Source organism: Drosophila navojoa, chromosome 2 (genome assembly GCF_054131105.1).
Source record: "Drosophila navojoa isolate 15081-1374.11 chromosome 2, UAZ_NAV_1.0, whole genome shotgun sequence".
Lineage (NCBI taxonomy): Eukaryota > Metazoa > Arthropoda > Insecta > Diptera > Drosophilidae > Drosophila > Drosophila navojoa.
In genome coordinates this window covers 21,351,508-21,370,717 of record NC_142890.1, presented here as the reverse complement: position 1 = coordinate 21,370,717, position 19,210 = coordinate 21,351,508, and the positions used below count along the sequence as shown (strand labels likewise).

The 19,210-nt window shown below is 32.9% G+C and overlaps 1 protein-coding gene across 10 annotated transcripts in view; it reads right to left on the bottom strand.

The window, feature by feature from the left end:
- Positions 1-686: 686 nt before the first annotated feature.
- Positions 687-19,210, bottom strand: part of pros (homeobox protein prospero) — a 79,642-nt gene continuing 61,118 nt past the window's right edge. For all 10 annotated transcript variants that reach the window (XM_089256424.1, XM_089256425.1, XM_089256423.1 and 7 more), the window contains 2 exons: positions 17,232-17,376; positions 687-16,804 (listed from right to left, as the gene is read on the bottom strand). In XM_089256424.1, coding sequence (XP_089112550.1) covers positions 16,625-16,804; positions 17,232-17,376 — 325 coding nt within the window. In that variant the 3' untranslated portion in view covers positions 687-16,624. The remainder of the gene's footprint in view (positions 16,805-17,231; positions 17,377-19,210) is intronic.

Genomic DNA, 19,210 nt, shown 5'->3' with positions numbered 1-19,210 from the left:
CTTACAGTTGCTGCATAAATATAAATTTATGTATTCATATTTGCTTATATACCAAATATTTAAATTTTTCTCTTACACTTTTTTCAGTTAATGCTGCGTTACGTTCTATGGTTTTTTTTTGTTGATTTTTTCTTATTTTTTTGTTTGTTTATTCTAAATGTTGTCTCGAAATACAAAACCAAATTGTCGATTTTTGCCTTACGAGAAAATTACAAATTTTGTGCGAGTCTGCATGAATGTTCGTTTCTGCATTACGGTCCAGACAAACGTTTCGAAGATTTCAAAATGTACACCAAAAGTGAGTAAAATATAAATAGATACGGATGCGAATTTCAACTGAAACCGAAACCGAAACCGAAATCATACCATGTATGCATATATACATAGATAGGTATTTGTGATTTCTGATTTTTGCTTTCGAAATGAGTTAATCATATTAAATTTAATGTATAGAATGATGCATGATACGCAGTCATTGTCATCATTGAATTGTGAAACTTTCGATTTTCATGTATGCATCTTGCGTATTACATTCATAATTATTTACTGTTTATTGTGGTAAATAGTAAATATGTATGTGTTTGTGTTTCTGCTCTTTGTAGGGAGGAGGGTCTCGTAGAGGGTTATGTCTTCTATTGTTATTACATATACTTATAATTGTAAATTGTTTGCCATTAAATTTACTGTTTTTCAGATCTCTCCTTGTTTTGTTCTGTGTTTCCTTTCCACATTGTGTTGAAAGTAAAGTTTTACATATATGTGTATGTACGTTAAGTTATTCAATTCATTTGAAATGTAGTTCGAAATTTCAAAATGAAATACAATAGTTGTATTTATATTTATTTTAATGGTCTCAAGTTGGAAATTAGAAAATATTATTAGTGCCAGGCTCATTTGTCATTTTGATTTTGTGGCTTTAAATTCCGCTTAGTTATAATCAAAATACAAAAAGAACATATTGTGTGTATAAGTTGAAATTAAAATATAATATAAACGTATATGCTTTTGAGGGTCTTGATTTTTTGTTTTTTATTTAACAGCGCTCTAATCTGCCAATTTAATATTTGAACATTGAATTTTCTTCTTGCTGTCAAATAAATAATTTGGTTTGATTTGAAGCCCTCCGTACTTAGATCTTTATTTGGCATATATATTTAGAGCGCTTTAATTATCGCTTACTTTATAATTACATTATAAAAGTTATTTCTAAAGTTGTTTGTACTATTTCTTGGAAATAATTCCGGTCTATTGTTGTATAACTAAAAACATTTCATTTTTTGTTTATCTTTTTGTTTTTGCTTTCGTAAAACTTAAATAAAAGTTATTTTTGCAGTTGAATTTCTTTTTACTTGTCTCTGAAGTTCAGAATTTTAGACTTTCGCATCAATCAATCGAAAACGATGCGTTTGACTTTGGCCTAGAGGTTGGAAATTTGGAATGTCGTAATGTTTGCCGAATATGGTAAATACATTTAAAGTGGTTCTAAGCAAAACCCATGCACATTTACTTCTGTTCCTTGCTTCCGATCCATATATATTACGTATACGTAATGAGTAAAGAATAAATTGGATTTTGGTTGTTTGCTGATCTTTGTGTTGAGCTCCGAAATTGTGAATCGTAATTCGTAATTCATAATCGATAAATGAATATTCATACATACTTATATATACATAGTGTGTGTGCGTGTAAACACCCTTAAATGAATGCATATTCATAAATTAATAATAATTAATGTTCATAAATTGTAAATTTTAAATTTTGCTAATTTTCGCTAGTTGTTTTGTTTTTTCTTAAAAATGTTTCGAAGTATGTTTTAAGTCACAACTCAATATTCTAAACTGAATAATGCAAATTTATATGTTTCTTTTCGTTTGTGTGTATGTGTGTGTGTGTGTGTGTGTGTGTGAAATGGGCGAAAGAAGCATAAAAGGGACACTCGTATATTATTTATTTGGTTTCCTTTTAGTCTTTTAGTTTTGTTCTCAGTGAACTGCTTGCTCTTTTCACTGCTCGCCTCTACCTCCTATATATGTATATGTAGATGCCTTTTCTTGTTTATATGCACACATATGCAAATATTCAATTTTTCCATACATATTATTTTATTTTATATATATACTTTTTTTGTTTTTTTGCTTTTTTTTCCTTATTTTTGTTTTTGCGTATCGGTAGTTGAGTTTTAGCTTAAATTTAGTTGCATTATAGCTTATTGCCGCCTCTTTAAGTATGCCGTTCTTAGTTTTCTTGTAATCGTTCGTTTACCTTAACTTTTCTTTTAAATATGTATGTGTTTTGTTTTTCGTTATATCCACCTAAGATCTAAACTAAATGTAGTACAGTGTTTTATGTATGTGTGTGTGTGTGTGTGTGTGTGTACGTGTGGGATAGAAAGTAATACATTTATTAATGAGCAACTCAGCGCTATGTGTGTTAGGCCAATGCCTCGTAAGAGTAGTCAATGTATATCCAAACCTTTTCATTTCTAAACACTAAATCATTATTTTCATACGTATTTTCCTTTTTTGTATTAATTTTGTATTGTTTTTTGTTTACATACTATAACTAAATACACGTTTATATACTCGTATGTATATCGCCTACTTAGACAATTAATGCCAACTTTGCTAATGGGGAATTTCGTTTATGATAGATCCTGAGAGTTGCGCCTTGTTATTCCCGATCGAATTTTGTCTTTGATCAACTGAGAATATTTATTTTGGTTGAGTTAATGGTTGGTTGTTTTGCAAGACCCGAGAGACTTCGTAGCCAGGCCAAGTTGTTAAACAGTTTTGGTATTTGCTTAAATGCTGGTCTATTTGGAGCCTTTTCATTTTGTTTTTGTTTTTCGCTTAGATTTTTAAATTTGTTTTATCTTTTTACAATTTTAATTTTTTATACAATTTTATTAGTAATTTCATTTTTGGTTTTTGTATTTTTTTAGTTACATAAAAAATTAACAGTTTTTTTTTTTTTTTGTTTTTTGGTTTTTATTTTTGTTACATGAAGGCACTTTAGATCGGACGTTGTGGCCCCATATCAAAAATTGCTTTTAACTTTTGCTTAACTCGTTATCACTTTCTGTTTCTATTCTTGTTGTTGTTGATGATTGGTGTTTATCTTGTGGTTGTGTGCGTGGAGACGTAGTCGCAAAATAACAAATTAACAACAAAAGCTTAAGTAATCGAAAGTTGTTCGAAACTCGCCGAAAGATTCGTTCGAAATATTACCGAAATTCCTTGATTCGAAACATGTCTTCTTAGCCTTGTCTTTTGCTCTGCATCTGCATCTGCATCTGTTGCCTTTAACCATTTTTGTTTTGATTGAATTTTGTATTGCCTTCAGTGCTATTGATTACAAAACGGTCATGGATGTCCAGGATATGCAGGCAGCTTAACCCCCATTTCATTTCATGATATTCTTCGGGCTACTGCCTTGCACTTTTGGTTTTATTTCAGGCTTGAGAACTGTTCACACTTAAGCCTGGCACACAAATCAAGTCTCTGTCTCTGTTTTCCGGGTTGCAGGGAAGTAAGTGAATTAATTCAAGTTTGTATTGCCATGCTGTAACAGAATTAACCAAACAAAATGGCCGCTGAAACGTCAATTTGAACATAAAACCGGTTTGCCTAACTGATCCATACATTTGTTCAGAAATATCAAGCGCAAATCTCAAGGGGTCTACACAAAGTTAATCAAACAGAAATATTCGAAACTGGGGTACACTTCATAATCGTATATTACATAGGTCTACGTGGATATACATACGCATTATTAGAACTAATATGTAGGGACTGAATTTCGATTTTCGATATCTTTTCAATAATTTTCTTGTCTACAATTTTTACATACACATTTCTTTATTTTTTATAAATTTTTGCCGCATCAACATCTAACTTAAGTACTGTCCATGATTTTGTTTATATTTTCCTTTTTATACACCTAAAGATTTACAAAGGGTTTAATAACACAAGATTTTAAGCATTTTATGTATATATGTTTTTCTTCTTCTTATTTTCTTAGTTTTATTCTTGGGCATAATAAAGTAGAGAAAACCTTTCCTGTTTTTTATTTGTGGTTCTGTGGTTTTGATGTTCTGCAATTTCATCTGAGCTTCAAACCTTAATTTTGTTCAATTTACTTGATTTTCCTTTTATTTTTTTTTTTGTTATTTTGGTTTTTGAATTTTGAAATTTGCAGCGCCTTTTGACGACGATTTTGAATTTTGTTGTTTTTCTTTCTTTTTTTGAGTACATTTTGTTTTTCTTTTGTATTGTTGGTTATTTAATTTGGATGTTTTTGTCATGAGCAAATGCGCTTTGCATTGCCGAATTCTTTGACTCGTCTTGTTTTTGCTTGTTTTCTTTACTCTTTTATATATAATTTAAGGCAGATTTTCCACAAAATGAAATTGGGAAACACAAAAGTGAAAATGACAAATTAAAATATGTTCTAATGCGCTCTTTAATATCAGACTTAAATTAATTCATGCAATAACTACCAGGAGTTGTGTCGAAAGTTGCGATCGCTTTTTTCTTTTATATAAAATTTACACTTTTTGTTTTCTTTTTTCTTTTTTTTTTTTTTGGTTTAATTTTTTTTGTTAAATGTATTTAAATATAAGTTTATGTCATTAAAGTTTTTTTTTGTTCTTTTTTTTTGTTATTTTGTTTTAGTTTTTCATTTATGTTCTTAAAGATAAGGCGCGAAGGTGCTTAAAATAAGCTTGTACTTTTTTCTTGATATTTTTCCAACACGTTTTCAAAATCGTATTCAATTACTTGTTTTTTTTTTTCCAGATTGTGAATTGTATGTTCACGTGTTTCCTTTTTCAATTTCTGTTGATTCCGTCTGCTAGTTTACCTACGATTTAAATTTAGCTTTACGAAATTTTGTTTTCCAAAATTTTGTAATTTTGCATATAATTTTTGGATTTTGAGTTTTTTTTTTCCATTTGCCTAAAGTCTAAAGAATTTTTATTTGTTGTTTTAACTTTTTTTTGTTTTTGTTTTTTGTTTTGTTGTCCTGAACGTTTACACCGAGAGAGAATTATCCAAACATGGCCGAGAGTTTACAATTTTGTTCGCTTCATTTCTTCTTGAGTTATCATTTTTGTTTTTGTCATCATCATTTGTTTTGTTTCATTTTGTTGCTGTTGGGTCTTAACGCGTTATTCATTGTTGTTGTTGTTGTTGTCGTTGAAAAGTACAAATTTGAATTTTTGTTAGTTGTCAAATTAGAAATTGTTGAACATAATTCAGAACGAAAACTAACAAGTATTATTTGCTTTTTAAAATGCTGCCTGTAAACTATTTAAGTTTTTATTTATATATTTATGGTTTTTTTTTATATCATTTTTCCTTTATTGGTTTTCTTTTTGCTAGTGCTTCAAGAGCTTGCCAAATACAAAAGTTTTCTTGTCGCCGAATTTGTTTTGTTTAGTTCTTTTTTGTGTATAGTCCAAAATGCTAAATGCTGAATTTTTGCGTTCGTCCAAAAGTGTTAATTTGTTCATTACCTTGTTATATATACATAGACATATATATTTATATATTAGTATGTATATATAGGAACATTACCGAAATATCTTTATATTTTAATTTTACACTTATACCTAAAGCTTAATTTTTTTTTTGTTGGCTAGAAAACTTGAGGTTTGGCAAGCGCTTGAGCCACATGCAGCGCGTATTTTGTCATTTGCTTTTTGTCATTTTAGAGTTTTGTTTTTGCGTCTTCTGTTGTTCCGAAATATACGCCAAAGTCTTTGCCGAGAGTTGTGTTCCACTGGAACTAGATATTTTTTTGTATCTTTGTTTTTATTCATCATCTTCTTCTTCTGCACTTATGCCGAAAGTCGTCTGCTTTTCGATATTTTGTGTGAGATTTTTCTTCCGAGTAAAGCCGAAATATTGTTGGTCGAAACTGTTTCCTAGAAGGGATTCATTTAATCATCGATACCACTTGAGCATGTTGCCGAAAAGCTCCTCCCATCGAAATTTATATGGTATATATATGGATATATATATATATATGTAGTATTATTAATATTATTATATCATACTCAAATACATGCTTTTTTTTTTTGTTGAGAAGTTGTTGAAATTGCCGCAGAATTGAAATTTGATATAAAGACTTTAAATATTTACGTTGTTTCTACAATATTACGTGTATACCCGTTAAAAGTATGCTTTAAAATTAATTTACTTTATGTTTATTTTGTTTTTTTTTGTTTTTGTTTTTGATTGGGTTTATGGTTTCGTTGTATGGTGTAAGAGTGTGTACATATATTGGTAGCTTGAACAAATTATATGTTGTCTAATTGGTAACTAATTATTTGTATGTAGCTGTTGTTCTTGTTGTTGTTGTTGTTATTGTTGTTGATTGAACGGCATTTGGATGTTGTTGTTGTTACTGTTGTTGTTGTTGTTGTTGTTATTGTTGGCTGGCTAAAGTGTCTATTTGCTGTAGTTAGAGAGTTAGTGTTAGTTTAGTTTTTTTCGTCGGTTTGCTTGGCTTTCGTTTTAGTTTTGTTTTTGGCGAACTATGAAGTTTATGTCCTATATGCAATTTGTTTGTGTCCATTTACTTAGTTAATTGAAAATAAATGAATTACGACTGCTAAACTATGAGTAGAAATTTATGTTTGATTTTTGGTTTTCTTTCTTTTTTTTTTGTGTTATTTTTATTTTATTTATTTTTTTTTTCTTTGCTTTGCTATTCATCTTCATCTTTATTTTGGTTTTGTATTATTTGTTTATCCTGTAGTTATGTAATTTTAATTAAGTACGCTTAGTTTTTCATACTTATGCTGACATTGATATTTTGTTTTGTTTTTTACTGCTGAGTGTATGTGTTTGTGTGTGTGTGCAAAATAATTAAACCTAAAGGCGGCGTCTGTTCTATTTGCCCGACTTGAGTCAAATTTCAAGTGTTTGTTTATACGTGTTTCATATAAAAAAGCATAGAAATATCATACGTATTTTAAGTTTATTTTGGTTTTGTTTTCGAATTTATGGATTGGAACATTTTTTTTTTTGCTGTTGTTGATGTTATTGTTGTTTGCTGTTTCTGTTGCTTTAGTGGGTCTGATTGGCTTATGATTCCTGCTCAACATTCATAGCATACTTTTCTGCATATTTGATGTTCGCTTACTTTTGTTTTAGTTTATCTGTTGTAATACATATTTAAAATAGCAACTACCAATAGTATTATTTTATTTTTGTTTACTTCATCTTATATAGTTAATAAGTTATATATATTTATAGGGCATGTAGGACATGGTGCATATATGGGGAATACATGTAGTACGTGTGGGTGTGAGTGTGTGTGTGTGTAAGGGCTGTTTTTGCTTTTCCAGCTTCTGGGCCTTGGGCGATCTTTAATCACGTGCCTATTAAATGCTTATATTAAAAAAAAAAAAACTGTGCGCAAATGAATTTTATTTAATTTCCTCTACGCTTGGTGTGTTGCATATCATTTTGTTCAGTGTACATTTAGAACATTAGTTAGCTATGCTGAAATACATTTTACGACGTCTATAGTATTTTATATATATATATATATATCTTTTGTATATATGTATATAGTTACTTATATAATTAATATTACCGGCACTATTGTTCAGAACTAAAAGTCTTTTCAATTTTTGATAACGCGCAAAACTATAATAAAATGTTTGCCAAAATGGTTGTTGTTGTTGTATTAATAGAATATATTTGATATATACTCAGCTAACAGAATCAAAGTCATATAACAGATATGAAATTCAATGAAAAGTTTCTAGTTTTTGCTTACGTATGTTTTCTTTTTTTCGATATTGTTTTCTATCTCAAGATTTTAGATGAAAGTTTTTGTTTCGTTGCTGCTTTTTTGCTTCCCACTAATCAATCATTCTTCTGTACTCTCTTTCCTCTCCTCCTCCTCTTCCTTCACTCCCTCTGAATAACTAAATAGAATCTTTGTATGAACCGTTAACTAAAAGAACAGCAAGCAGCAGCTCCTGCTGCCGCTGTTGTTGTTGTATTGAATAAAACGAGGTAAACGGAAAGCTGGTTGGAAAATATGGCAACGCCGCGGCTGTGAGCTGTCGGCGCTGCCACTCTGGTTTTGTCTATTTCACTATTTGTAACTTAAACGGTAAATTGTTTCTGTGAAAGGCAACTGTTGCGCGAGTAGCTCAGCTGCCCAGGCTTCCGCCCGGGCCGCGGCTCTCGCTCGGTTTGTTTGTCGTTTGCTATACATTTAGAGATTGGTTTTGTTTGTCTTTTTTTTTTTTTTTTGGTTTTTGTATATGCTATTGTAAAAAATATTATTATAAATATTTTTAGTTTCGCTTTTTTTTCGGTTTTCTGTTGGCTTTTCTTTTTTGTTTTGTTTCACTTACGTTTTAATATTGACTTACATTTTGCTTACAAGGTTGTTGTTGTGTTTAGTGGATTTTGTTTTTCTCGATTTCGTTTTGATTCGTTTCGCTATTGCAATAAATACTAGAGATTTTTTGGTTTTTGTTTTTGGCTTCTTATTACTTGTTGTAGCGGTTTCTTGTAAACTTATATTATTATAAAATATCTGATCACATTTGTTTGCAGTCTCTGTATAAATATTGTTGTTTGCTTTTGTTTTTATTTTATACTTATTTTCTTTGTTTTTGTGTTTATTTTAAATATTATTATGGTTTCTTTTCGTTTTTTATACATATTTTACACACGCCCAAGTGGGTGTGTCGGCTACGGTTTTCGCTTTCGCAAAAGTGAAAAGCGAATGAAAAACAAGAACTGAAAAGTATAGAAAACTGAAAAATCGTTTATCATAAATGTTATATATATCGTATGTATATCATTTGATAAAATTGCGTTTTTCGTTTGCTCCTACAGTTTTTACAAAAAATTATTGTAGAATTTTGACAAACGTCTGAGTCGATTTCTGACATGCGGCGCTACACTTATAACACCTAAATACTAGATATCTAGATGGCTCCCCCCTAACTTTTGTGAGTGGGCAACAGAAGGTCGTTTAGCAAGTTTCATTCATTTGTTCGATTCGTGGTGGCCAATAGTGAGTTGCTTTTGTTCTGGTTGTACTGTCTGTTTATACGGCTTGGTTTTTGGCGCCACTTTAATTCTCGGAGAATTAGAAAGTGGACGACCATTTGAGAAAATAAGAATAATATTACTGGGCTATTGTCTGTGGCTCGCTGTGGCACACATATCGAATGCTTGTTCAATTTATCGCTTGTTTATTGTTTATTGTTTGCTATTTACTGTTTGCTATATTGCTGTGTGTTTGTGTGAGAGAGAGAGTAAACCAAAGGAGCTTGCAGTTTTGCTAAAACGTTCCTTCTGTTGCTGGCGCCACGTTTACATTGTCATCCTCGTCTTCTTCTTCTTCTTGTTCAACGGCTTGTTCTAGTTGCGGTCAGAAATCAACATCAGTTCAACGCACGCAATGCTTGTGGTTCACATCAATTGATTGATTCAGTTTTTCGTAAGAGAATTGTGAAACAAAAGGTTTTTCTTCGTTTTCGTTTTACTTTTTATCACTTATTTTGTTGTATATTTTCGCTGCCGGGGCTGAGGCTATGGTCAAGAGGCAGGCATCCACTAAAACCGGGCTGCCACGCAATCGCAGTCTGCCGAGAGCTTTTCGTTGCAGAAGCACACGGGCTAGGCAAATGTGTTTGTTATTGTATATTTTATATTTGAATTGTTTTTAGCAGGCAGGCATCTCAGTTGGGTCTTGCAGTCTTTCAGTCTTCTTCGATTGGCTTTCTTCTAGTTACTATTGTTAATTTCATATGTGGCATGTGCTTGTGCTTGGGCTCCGCTCTGCGATTGCGCATGCAACAAGTTTTACTGTTTGTGCCCCTCGCTGAACCAGCCGGCCAGTCAGCACGTCTTCTTCTTCTTCATCTTCAACTAAAAGCATAAATGTTGCTGTTGTAAAATTGTGAACGAAAAATAGTTGCTGTCAATTGTGAACTAAAAGTTTTGGCTTATTATGCTAATTGGCTATGGTTGTTGTTGTTGTTGTTGCTATGTTTAATTCGATATTCGATTACTCATTTTGGTTTCATCTTTCTTTTTGTTTTTTTGGTTTTTAGTATAAAAATATAAATAGTTTTATAAAAATTTATTGGTATGTATTTGTTTGTTTGTTTGTTTGTTGGTTTGTTGCATTGTACTATAAATTATCCCGGTACGCGCGCTTGGCGCGTTTTGACTATTGCAAATGAAACTGTGGCATAAAATTCCTCTTTGAAAATTCAACTATATAAACACTTAATATTTATATATTTTATATTTTATATATATTATATATATGTGTATATGTTATATTGGGTAAATATCATTTGAAAATTTGAACTTAGGATGGCTTAAAATATATAATAAGAAACTAAAAAACAACACGATTTCTTATTGGGTTTGTTTAGTTATTCAGTTTTTTGTTTCTTTATTTTTGATATGTGTAGACAACCCAAAAGAAGTTGCTGCTGGAAGTGCTGTGTGTGTTTGTTGTAGTTGTTGTTGTTGTTATTTTTATTGTTATTAATTATATTTGGTTGTTCGTTTATATTGTCACAATTGAATTGGGCTTGTTACATTGTTGTTGTATATGCGTTTCAGTAAAAATAAATTAGAGATATTAACTCAAAAATATCACATACGAGTTGTGTATGTTTCCCTGGCTATTGTTGGCTGTTAAAACTAAATTTTTGTATTTCCTTTGTTGTTGTCAAATTCTTAGTTGTCAAATTGTTTCAGTTGATTTACGGTTGTTTATTATTACGATTATTATGTTATTGAATGTTATGCAACTTTTATATATTTTTATACTATCTTTTGTTTGTTGTTTGCTTTACATGTGCTGTGTGTGTGTGTCGGTGTGTGTGAATGTGTCAGTGTGTGTGTAATATATATATCAATCGAATTTTGAATTTTTCTTTGTTGTTGTTTTCATTTTCATTTTTTTTCTGATAAGCCAAAAGTTTTAATATCATTTTCATTATAAACTTCATAAACTTAGGATGCTTAAAATTGTTTCAAATTTTTATGTTTTTTCTCTTAGTAATTGCAAAAATTTTGTTTCATAACTTAATCCGTTTGGTTGCAGCACAGTGTGCGCCAAAAGTATGCACCAGCTGTGCTGCTCTATTGCAGTTGAGAAACTAAAACTCGGCGCGTTGCGCCTAAAACTTGGTATTCTCTGATACTCTACGCCAAATAAGTGATAAAACCTTTTTTTCTCAAAACTTTTTGTTTTCTTTTTGGTTTTTGGTTTCGGTCAAAAGTTCTTAGAATTTTGTGAATCGCGTTCGCTACTAAAAAAACGCAATCATTTTAAGTATTTCGTTTTCGTTTTTGATTTTTATTTTGTTTTTTTTGTTTTTGTTTTTTTTAGCTTGATTTTATCTAAACTGCAAATTTGTATAATTTTTCATTTTCTGTGTTCATTATATTTTGTGATCAGATGTTTTCCAAAACAAGGATGTTTAATTAACTTACCTAAATAGAATGCAATTACAGATCATTGTTATGATTTGGAATTTCATTCTGTTGTCTTGTTAGCCAAAGTGATATTTGATATACATATAAGTCTGTATAAGGGGCTGCCTTTGTATCTGTTAATCGATGTATCTGTATCTGTTATCTGCTGGTTAGTTTGGCACATGTTCTCCAGAAACTCGAAACAAAACAAAAACCCATTTGCGCGCATTTTCAATGCATTAAAGCTCTGTGTCTAAGGATTGCCTTTGGCCCGTGGCCGAGATTGGTTTTGGTATGTGTGTGTGTGTGTGTGTGTGTCTGTGTGGGGACTTGGGGGTCGGGTAGGTATTACTATGCTGTTAAGGTTTAGCTTTAGGTTTGCTTATGCTTAAACTGTAGTAATATTTAATTACGTGTATGTAGTTGTATTTTTAAATGTGATTTTCTTTTGTTTTTCTTAGTTTTTATATACAAATTTGACCAATTGTTCTCACTAAATCTTGTTCGTTCATTTCAGTATATGCGGTATTTTTTTTGTTTGGTATTTTGCGGTAATAATGCTTTAAAATCTAGTTAAAATTGCATATGGCTGCATTCTGCATTTATATTTTGTTATTTGGTTTACGTGTAGTAAGTATATTTTTGTTTTTGTTTTTTTTTATATATTTGTTTTGTTTTTGTATTTAGATTACGTGTAGTTGTTGGTTTTCCTTTTATTAATTTGCTGTGCTTTATGCTCACAATCAGTTAATCAGTAAATAAAATTATTTCGCTTGTTCGTTTTCGGTCTGTGAGTGCGCTGCTTTGCAGCACTGTCGCAGCTGACGCACAGTGCGTTTATCAACACTGTGCGCCTGGTTATTGGTTATTGGTTACCTGTTACCTATTACCTGTCTGGTTGGCTGAGTTTTCATTTCTGATTTGGGTTTTCGTTTGTTTTGATGCCGCCACATGGCTGCTATCAGTGCGTATTCTGTAGTTTGTTGTCGTTGGTTTGCTGAGTTTGGCTGGCTGGTTGGTTATTTGTTGTCGATGGTTATTTATGCTAATATCCTGGCCTCTCTCTTTTTACCCAGGCTGTAAACTGTACTTGATATGTGTGCTGTCTCCTTTCTTGCGGGCTCAAAAAAGCACTTACAATCGCTATTGCTCATAAATGATCTAAAACTTTTCTCTGGGCTATTGCTTTCGATTTATCTCTGTTTCTTTCTTTTAGAATTTTCAACACCAAAAGCTACTTCATATAGATGTATTTATATCCATATGTGTATGTGTGTGTAAACAAAATGCAATTTGAGCGCCTCGAAAGTTTCGTGCCAAAGAGTTGTGAAGTTGGTTAAAAAGGACTTTCGGTGCTTTTCTGAAAACCTGCATGAGCTTCGATAATAATTTGGAATGATAGAGATTCGCTTACCGTTTAGTTGTTGTTTGTGAGTTGGTTTTTGGATTTGTAGTGTTGTAGTAGTGTTGGTAAAGGCCAATCAATTCCGTTGACGCGTTAATTTTGCTTTCATAAATGCCGAAAATTGGAAATGTAACAGAAAATGTTGAATATCAGAAATGAAAATAAATGCCAAAATTTGAAGCAATTTAGTAAAGAAAAAGCAAGCAATATATATTTTTGTGTTCTTTTTTTTTTTTTAATTTTGTTTATTAACCAATTATTAATATGCCTTTTGTTTTTTGTTTTTTTTTTTTTTTTTGTTCACTTATAGTATAATTATGTATGTAAGTATAAATGTATGAAATATGTATGTATGTATGTCAATTTATATATAGTATATGTATAGTTGTAGTTGTATGCTTGTATTTGTGTCTGTGTGTTGAATTTGTTGTTGTTCTTATTGGTACGCAAGCAAATGGGCTGGCAAAATGTGTTCAAACTGCTCTAAAACATCATTTATGCCACTTGAAATATTGTCACAAAATGATCTATTTTTCGAGTAAATAAATTGACAAACTGAAATCAAAACAGAATATTAAGTTTGTAAATTTATAATGTTTTTCTTATATTCAAATTGAACATTTTTTGTTGGCTTTTCCAGTTGGTTTTTGGTTTTCATCTCCATGTTAAAAAATTGTTGAATTTCGACTTGCTTAATTTATAAAAATTTTGCCTAAAGTTTTTGGTTTTTTTTTTTGTTAGCCGAAAGTTTTTTGTTTTTTTGTAGCATTTGTTTATTGTTAATACGCCTTAAATTGCCTAAAAGGATTGTTAAAAATTTTCAATTTCGTTTAGATTAACTATTTTTACAATCAATAATTTCGTATGGCGGCTCGTTTGGCCAGTGGGCGTGGCCACTGCCCAACCATTGCCGCCATATTAGTATTTACCGAAACAATAATGTAGTTCAAAGTTACTTCTTCTTCAACCTCTTTTTTAGTTTTTTTGTTCGTCTTATCACAAAATCAGTTACAATTGTATTTAAATAAATTTTTTAAGTCAACTTCAGTGCCAAAAGTTTTTTCGTTTTCGTTTAATAAATTTTGTAAAGGCATTAACAATCAACGAGCTTTTTTCAATTTTCAATTTTGAGTTTTCAATTTCGATTTTGGTGTTTGCAGCAAGTGTGAAATGAAAACCGTAAAAAAATCTAAAACAAAACTTTTAAAATGAGAATAAATATCTTTATCCTTCTTGTAGTTAGCCAATGTAGTCAATGTTATGTTTGTACGCTTTGTTAATCTAAATATGAATTTTAGTTTTGTCTTTAATTTTTTTCATGAAATTTTCAATTTGAATTTCGATATCAATAATGAATTTAGTTTTTAAATTAGTTTTATTTTTCTTATTATTATTATTTTTTTTTGCATTAGATTAGGAAACTCACCGTTTATACTTTTTTAATTTTGTGATAATTTCGCCGAGTTGCATACGATTCTGTTAGGCAATAGCCACACATATATTTTTATATGATATGGACATATGCCCGCAGAATAGTTAGTTCGATATAATTTTGCATTAGCTAAAATTCGACTATTGTTAAAATTTTGCTTAATCATTGGGTTTGCCAAAAGTTTTGCATTATGTAGTATTTCTATATAAAGCGGTGTTCTTCCGGCTCTAATCTCTAAATTCCAGCCAAAATCGAAGCGAGTGGGCGCTAGGGGTGCGGGGGAGGGGGCGCTCTAGTGCCGGCTGATGAGCTCCTCAAAGCACATGATGGGCCGAAATTGGTTGGTTTTTCGAAAAGTTGCTTTTTGAGGAATATTTCGTGCGTTATATATATATTTTGTAGTTCGATTTTGTTTAGTTCGATATTTTTAACGATGTATTTGTGTGTGTTGCATGCTCTGATGATAGTTGTTGTTGATGTTGTTGTTGTGTTGCATTTGGTGTTGCACAACACTGGTTTGACCAACACTGACTGACGTGCAGAGCTGGCCAACATATCCCTCTTAACCCGCCCACTTTCCATGCTTTGTATGAAATGAAAGTGCATATTAAAGGCACTCAGCCGACATTCGAAATGATAAAGCAATAAACGATACGTCAAAGGAAACAAACTCAAAATATTGATTTGTGTATATATATTTTTTAATATATTTTGTATTTGGTTTTTGTATATTTGTTGCAACTTAAGGCCAAGTAAATTAAACTAAACGTTAACTTAAATCGAATTGCTATTCAACTAAACGTATAAGTATGTACATAAATAACAGACTAGTGTGTGTGTGTGTGTTTGTGTGTGGTGTGTGTGTGTTTGGTAGTTTAAAAAATAATATGCGTGCACAATTTGGTGCATTTAAAAATGATTCGTAATATATCTATAAAATGGGTTTCAAAAAAGGAAATCGCATTCAAATTCAGTGGATTAACAATAAACTTTGGTCGTATGTTTTGCATAATAACATTAAATAAATTGTCGCTACCCTAACGCCCGCTGCTAATTCAATTAATTATTAATTTTATTCTTTTTTGTTTCCAATTTTTTTTTAAGACTACGTTTTTCTTGATAATATTTTTTTTTTTTTTTTGGATTTTTGTTTACTTTTTTAATAGACATCGAATTATGCTTAAGTTTTAAAGGAAAAAGCAACCTGAACTTGGTTAATTTATATATATGCTTGCTCGTGAAACGACAGTATTGCTCAACACTTTTTAAAAGGTTTTGCAACACTGCAGCTTACAGAAAAGTTTGTCTGCAATTGAAGCGAATTCCGCTTCAGCTGCAAAGAACTTTTCGATCGGATATAGAAAATACACCGTAAAACTGTACCGATATATAAGTGTATGGGTGTATCGTGTGTGTGTGTGTATGTGGGCGTGTGAAATGTGTGTCAACTTGCGGTAGATTATTAGATGGCTCAACTATGTATGTATTTGTAATATATACGTATTGTAAAAATATTTCTTAAAAAATTTCAACTAAGCAACCCAACGGTCAGAGTACAGTTTACACTCTGTATAAATACATTTGTAGTCTCTGTGTATTTGTGTGTGTGTGTGTGTGAGTGATTGAGAGTGTTTTGGTTTGTGTTTAACGGCTCAGGTTTTTAATTTGCACTATGTTCCATGTTCTTCGGTTCGAACAACATTTGGTAGCTGATCAAATCAAATGCGCTGCATTCTTTTCAGCGCTGATATAAATATATTTGTATTTTTCTTCAGTTGAGGCTTGTCTATATATACGATTAGTGTGTACGTGTGAGTGTGTGTGGGTGTGTGAATGTGTCAAACCTAATACGAATTGCGGCTAAAATTGTATTTTTGTTATGTTACCAGGGAGCGGCGACAGCATTTTCGAAATTTACAAATAATATATTACGGCTCTAAAGAAATCGTTGTTCGATACGATTTGTTGTTTGTTTGTTTTTTTTTTTTCCTTTAGGTTGTTTGTGTTTCTACCTTAAAATTTCGACGAGAGGCCTAAATATTGCGAATTCTTATGTAAATGTGTATTGCCTCTTGTTGTTGTTGTTGTTGTTGTGATACAATGATACTTTGCATTATATCCAGTTGTATTTCTTACGTAGATTTAACTTTTTAACTTTTGTCTTCGCTTCGCTTTCGGCATTGCTGTTGTTGCAGTAGTTCTTGTAGTAGCTGTTAGTGTTGTAGTAGTTGATGTTGTTGTTGTTGTAGCAGGGTTCGTAGATTGATTGAGAGGTGGTGGCATCGTTGGCATAGCCAACTCCTCCACTTATTCCAGCTGCTCTAAAAAATTCGGCGACTTGAAGTACTCGGGCACGGGATCGTCCATGCGTGAGATTATTTTGTATATGGATTTCTTCCACGATTGCTCGGTGTCTTTGCCACCCTGTATTGCACGGAAAAATTCACGCAGTGTCTGTTCGACCACAAAGCGAAAATTTTGGGGTACCTGTGGGCGTGGTCGATGGCAAAGGACGAACGATAATGATAATTAGCAAAAAGGTCAAACGGCAGCGAAACAAGATGTGTTTAGTGTGAGCGTGTGTGTGTGTGTGTGAATACATGTGTATGTATAGTTGTCAACAGAGCTTTAACTACTTAATTACCAAAGCCAAAGAGAAAACTTAAATTTATTGCAATACGAAGAAATTACCGTTTGATTACTTTAAATACGTTAGTGTAATTGAAAGTATTTACAGCTCTCTGATATTTTGTGTGTGTTTGTGTATTAGTGTGTATTGTTAACAGAGCTTTAATTACTAATGAATGCTTAAAATCTTATTTAATTACTTGCAATTACTGCTTGGTAATTCAAAGTATTTACAGCTCTGTTTGTAAGTGTAGGGGTGTATATATGTGTGTACTTTGTTGCATACCTCAATGTGATTATTGCGATTGTAGTGCAAATTGAGCACGCGATATAATTCACTATCTCCAGCAATCAACAGATCATCGGGTGTCTTGATGCCTTCAGTGACAGCTTGTCGTGCATATTTCTCCATTTGTATGTAGTAGAATTCTCTGCAGATGCGTAGATGAGGAATATGTTTGGTTTCGGTCAGTATACTAAATAGCTATGCTTTGTTTTCATTTGATTTTTTGTTTTTGTTGGGTTTAAAGTTGATTTATTTTTTTTGGTTTTTGAAACAGCATTCAAATTTACGAAATCATAGTAAAAATTGTAAGAAACCATAGAAAGAGATACGGTAAGATAAACGAAACAAAACACAAACAGTCAACGAGAAAGTAAAAAACAACCAAACTCGAATTCAAAAGCAAAGACTTTTCTCATGCATTCATCCCAAACGAAAAACAAATAAAGAAGGAAAGATTTCCTACTGGCTTGCACTCGTACGTTTGCTGTTCCATTCTGTCTGATGCTAAGCCTATATCGGCTGCCTCTTGCCTGCATGGGCTTAATGCATTATATTGGATCGACTTTGCAATATATGACATTATTAATAAATTTGCAGCATACTCTTAGGCGCGCCATTCTGTTCTACCCTAAAAGCCTCGACTTTGTCTCTCTCTCTCTGTGTGTGTGTGTGTGTGGGTGTGATTTTTGTGCTTCTTTGTTGTAAAGAATTTTTAATAAATCTCAAATGTGCAACGACAGCGCTGAGGGCTGCTGGCTGCAGTACTGCGCACAGACACATACATACATATATATGCATGTATATGTATTAATCTACATATATAAGTTAACGGGCAGCGTCTTCTTCTGCTTGCGGTTAGCTTCCCCATCTGGGTGGGCCAATGCCTGACTGTCCGCCTGCCCGCCCCCTTGCCCGCCCTGCCTGCCTTCCTGCCTTCCTGCCTGCCTGCCAATTGTCTAGTGGTTGGGGACTTAATTAGCAAGTGCAGCGGTGCCTCAGTGGTGCTGTTTATGCTCCTCGTGTTGGCTGCTGTGTCGCCGCCTTGTTTAGTCAAGTGATTTGTGTCCGGGGCCGTAGCAACAGCCGCCTCTATGCATGTGAGTGTGTGTGTCTGTGTGTGTAAGTGATTGCTTGTCTTTTTCTAATGAAAAGTCCTCGCTCTACCCCCAGCCCTCAGTCGTCTGTGCTACATTTGTTGCTGTCGCCCACTTGACAACGCTCCGATAATCGCGCTAATTTCAAGATTTCCCAGCAGTTGCCGCCAAATGCATTTCTCTGTGCATGTCTCTGGCTGATTTCTCTGTTGATTTTTCCAAACAATAAGCGCGAATTGCGCAAATAGAACGAGATTGCGGCACGGGCTCGATGTCTTTGCCAGAGTCATTGCATTGAGAACGAGCACGAGAATGAGAACGAAGCCTGTCAAGCCACGAGGAGCTCCCCGGAGGCGGCTGCCACGCGCACTTGAACAGCAAATGCGAAGCTTTCCCTACAATGGACCAATGCCCATAATGAGCAGAGATGAGGCAAACGCAAGAAGCCAACGGTGTCCCCAACTCAGTCTTTCTATGTGTGTGTGTGTGTGTGTGTGTGAGTGTAAGTGTGTGTGTGCGCCTTTGTTAAGGCTTGCAACAATATCTGAAAACTGCGGCTGGGGCGCTCCGGGCCGGGTGCCTATAGTTATTAGGCGTTTGGCAACAAAGCTTTGCCTACTTGTAGCCCCGTGTGTGAAAGGCACAATATTTTGTGTGTGTGATAATGCAATTAGCTTTGGGTTTTCACATGTTTTTGTTGCTTTTGCTGCTGCTGCTGCTGCTGTTTGGCTTGAGGCTGGCATTCAAATGCCGCATCAAGTGTTGAGTGCCAGGAAAAGGAAGTTTAGCTAACTGCCTGCCATAAGTGTGTGCGCTGCGCCACTTAATTTAGATAATACGCTGCCAAACACACACACACACAGTAACACACTCACCCACTCACAT